General features: G+C 43.2%; 1 protein-coding gene across 1 annotated transcript in view; it reads left to right on the forward strand.

The window, feature by feature from the left end:
• The first annotated feature begins 3,799 nt into the window (after positions 1-3,799).
• Positions 3,800-4,529, forward strand: part of LOC108301073 (G1/S-specific cyclin-E1-like) — a 2,962-nt gene continuing 2,232 nt past the window's right edge. Inside the window, exon 1 of the mRNA XM_037736965.1 lies at positions 3,800-3,968. Within this exon, the coding sequence (XP_037592893.1) occupies positions 3,800-3,968 (169 nt within the window). The remainder of the gene's footprint in view (positions 3,969-4,529) is intronic.

Raw genomic sequence — 4,529 nt, forward strand, 5'->3', positions numbered from 1 at the left:
CAGAGGCACACTGATGCAATGCCAGCATCTGGGCCCGTGTATTGGAATAACAGGGTTTTCTTAGAGCAGTCATCTGCTCTTTAATAGAAAGTATAAAAGGTTACAAAAGGGTTATAGAAATCTTACATTATGGTAAGACTGATTATAATCAAATTTGTATATGAGGTTTTATTAAAATTAGCTTTAACGTGGTAATAGACGATATAAAGGTAAAATGTAGTTTTCTCTTTTGAACAAAATGATTGTATAAGATTAATATTCAATGAAATATTTTTGTTTACCTTTAGAGTAAACTGCAGGGCAAAAGAAAGAAGGGGAGAGACAGATGCAGTTGGCCTCATGTTGTCTTCATTAGGTCTGACTGTTTAGGAAACTCGGATTCTTCTCTTTCAAAGGGTGAAAGTTTTTGTTTCATCATTTTGGCTAAATGACTGACTATTTTAAGGTGACTTGTGATCCTATTTTGTGATATCAAATGTCTCAAAACTTTGATATTTGGCAAAGTTTCTAAGAGTAAAATTTATAAATCAGCCTTTTGGATCTCAAACTAACTTCTTGGATATATGTTCTTTGAAGTCCAAGAGAGACTATCAGGCTTCTTAGGCTGATGCACTATGTTAGAATTATGCAGGAAGCATTGTCGAATCTGAGGTGGTTTTTAACTTCCTTTGGGTTATATTGACATAGATGTGTTGTTAATGTGTGTTCCAGAATTGTGTGAGATTTCTAAAGTTCTAATATGCTGCTGGTAATAATTGTGATTATTATGTTAAATTGTCATGTGCCACAGAGACAACCCAATTCCCTTGTCAGCTGTGTCTCTAACTATGGCTGTCTTGAGGCGTTTGTCATCCACAGTTGTTGTTTTGCTTTGATTTTTCTCAAAAAGTGACTTCTAATCAGCTACAGTCCAGGCCTCGCTATTTTGGAAAAGTCTGTAAAAAGAACTCTTGCATGCAGGTTTCTGATAACTATGGAGGCCGTGCCATTGAACTAAAGAGAGAATTATCAGGGCACTACTAGAAAGGCGGATGTGCCTGTAAAGATTGCAAGCCCAATATGAAGCAGAGCAGGAGTTGATTGATTGCATGGATTGAACTCATGGAGGACTGAAATCAGTTTTCGAGGCATTTGTTTGTTAGTTTGAAACGTTGTTGATTCTTCAGAGTCTGGTGACCATTTTTCCTTTTGCACTGTCTATACCCTGTAACAATTGAGTAGAATAGTCTTATAAACAAAATTTGAGGCATATATTTCTCTCTCTGCCTAATTTCTCCCAAATTTGTAAACTGAATATTCTTAATTCATGACAATGTGTTTGTGTGCATAAGTTCAATAAGCATCTGTTTTGTTTTATCATGGGACACAGGTGGAGGCATTGGAAATTTCCCTTTGACTGAAATGGTGCTATGAAATGTTCCAGCAAAGTCAATTTACAAGGGCCTATATGAACAATGATTCTTGCGGCACTTTGTATGGGTAATCAGGACACATATATGAGACTGAAGCTTCTTTTGCAGCTAGGTTGGTTCTGCTGTGTTTTGTCTTTAGTGGAAATGGGCAACTGGAGAGAGGAAGATTGTATTTTAGGAGAAACTACAGTATTAGATGAACCTTTGATTCCTGGGTGGCCATGCAGTCACCCATGGTATGGAGCCACCCAGGACGCCCCTTCTCCACATGGCACAGCCAGAAAGATCAATGATCAGATTCTGCGTGATTCAGGAACTGAAAATAGAAAGCGGGGACAGAAATTGACCCAATAGTCCCACCGACAGTGTTTTCAGATAGGCATGGAAATGGACTCTTCTGTTCTTAAAGCTTGAAACTTACATTTGTTTTATCAGAGTTCTTTCCTCAGGAAAGGACCCTCAGGCCTCTCAAAAAGCATCATAGACCTGAAACTCAACAGATCATAGCATCCCAGACAGTGAGATGCCCAGACCCCTCATTCATCATAAGTGCTTCCTAACCCCTCCCTAGTTCCTCCGTTCCCACACACAGTTACATTTCTTCCCTGCGATATAAACCCCTAACTTTAGTTGATCGGGGAGATAGATTTGAGACTGATCTCCTGTCTCCTCATCTGCAGCACTGGATTAAAGCCTTCTTCCGCAGCAATACTCAATGTGTTAATGACTGGCTTTCAGTGTGCTGAGCACCAAGGCCTAGACCGAACTCCAGTGTTTTTGGTAACAATAGATGCACTCTTTTAAAAACCGCAATTGATGGGTCATAGTATATTGAGAAATTGGAATGACATAAACTTGGCCAATTCTGGGAAAACACACTGTGCTTAAATGTCAGGGCCCTGTCTCCTGAATCTGACAGTACATGGTTGATTTTGAGTCACAACTGGTGAGTCTGACCTGGTTTGAGTGTTTTATAGAAATGTAAAATGTGGCTGATTGCTTTTTATTTTAAATCCAACAAATCTCCATTTCTGGTGAAAAAATCTTATTAAAACCAACCAAAAAAAAAAAAAAAAAAAAAAAAAAAAAAAAAAAAAAAAAAAACATAGAAGTGTATGAAGAAGAAAATAAAGGATTCCCTGCTGTCCAATCTCTCTTGATTGCTGTCATCCATTATATACTAAATGGATGAAGACAGGAAGGCCCCAAAAAGTCCCAAGTGCTGTTCTGACAATCATCCAGCCTTCTTGGGCAAACGGAAAAGAGGAAAAACAAACAAAAAAAGAAAATAGAAATTTTGCAGAAATTTCATTCTGGGCTTGGCACAGTGGCTTTCACCTATAATCCTGGCACTTCAGGAGGCTGAGGTGGGAAAATCCCTTGAGGTCAGGAGTTCAAGACCAGCCTTGCCAACATGGTGAAACCTCATCTCTACTAAAAATATGAAAATTAGCCTGGTGTGGGGGTTCACACTTGTAATCCCAGCTACTGGGGATTACAATCACTTGAACCCAGGAGACGGAGGTTGCAGTGAGGGGAGATCACCCACTGCCACTGCACTGCACCCCAGCCTTAGCAACAGGAGACTCTGTCTCAATTAAAAAAAAAGAAAGGAAAGAAAGAAGGGAAGAAAAAGAAAGGGAAAGAAGGATGGAAGGAAGGAGAGAAGGAAAGAAGGAAGGGAGGGAGGGAGGGAGGGAAGGAAGGAAGAGAGGAAGGAAGGAAGGGAGGGAAGGAAGGAAAAGAAATTTCACCTCGGCACAGGAAACTCTGTGACCCAGGCTTCAAGGGCTCTGGCCCTAAACCCGGAGTGGATTTTCCCTTGTTTTCTGAGGTGCAAATGAAATAATGAAAGTCAATCAAAAGAGAAGGCAGAGAGAAAGCAAGAGAAATGGTCCCTTCCTGCAGGTCCACCTTTCCCAAGTGTTACTTGTGGGATCAATAGAAATGCCTTGACATGGGTGAATGAGAACTACTGCTACTTATTAGGAATTCAGACACCTCCAGGAAAGCCTCAGTGCAAGGTTCCACGGGGTAAAGGTGAGCATTCTGGACTCTGAATCCAGCGATCCGAGTCTCGGTGGAACCTTTCTGTTTAGTTAGGATGTAATGCCATCTTTTATTCCCTGAATAGCATGAGTATTCCGCTGAAGTTCAGAAGTGCAGGGCTGCAGGCCTGTGTGTCTCTTCTGCTCCTGTGTCTGAGTCTCCTGATGTCCCCTGCATCCCCATTCCCTCTGTCTCCCTCTTCTGTGTTTGGGATCCCAGAAGCCGGGTTTTCACAGCGGTCTGGACCACAAGGAAATTGCTGAATCATCCAGTCAGGGTCACAGAGCCTGGAAGGTCCCCTTCCTGGGCGAGCTGCCTGGCCCTGTGAAATCGGAGTCATGGACCCCCGCCAGGGATCCAGCGACCCAGAAGTCCCTACCACCTCTCAAGGCGACCCTGGGCCTTGGGGTGAGAGGTCTCCTCCTCTAAAAAGGCTGCCGCCCCTCAATCCTAGACCCCGAGAGTCCTTTCCCCTGGGAAATCCCGTAATGGCCCATTGTCTTTTTGGTAAGTAAACGGTGGCTGAGAAATTTTGGTGGGATCAGCTCAGTCATTGGTGATTGTGTCTCAGTTTGGGGTCGATGGTTCCAGACCTAACTTGGGAATAGCACTGCTTTATTCAGACGGGCCGTCCTATTCCGAATGTTAATTTACTCAATTTTTCATATTCAGATTTCCATGCTGAATTTTGTCTCTATTGCGGGCCCTAAAAGCCCCTGTTTCACTAAGCTTTGGAACCTGACTCTAGGAAATCTCATTCTTTCATCCCAAGATCTCAGCTGGAAAGAGAAATCCACCGGGTGGGTGGCCTCTTCCAGCGCGGGGGCTGGGACACTTTCCCCATGCTCCCCCACCGGAGCCGAGCTCTGCAGAGCCACAGAGAAGAGGAGCCGGCTGGGCGCGGTGGCTCAAGCTTGTAATCCCAGCACTTTGGGAGGCCGAGGCGGGTGGATCACGAGGTCAACAGATCGGGACCATCCTGGTCAAAATGGTGAAACCCCATCTCTATTAAAAATACAAAAAATTAGCTGGGCATGGTGGCGCGTGCCTGTAATCCCAGCTACTCAG

This window comes from Cebus imitator, unplaced genomic scaffold (genome assembly GCF_001604975.1).
Source record: "Cebus imitator isolate Cc_AM_T3 unplaced genomic scaffold, Cebus_imitator-1.0 Scaffold32, whole genome shotgun sequence".
NCBI lineage: Eukaryota > Metazoa > Chordata > Mammalia > Primates > Cebidae > Cebus > Cebus imitator.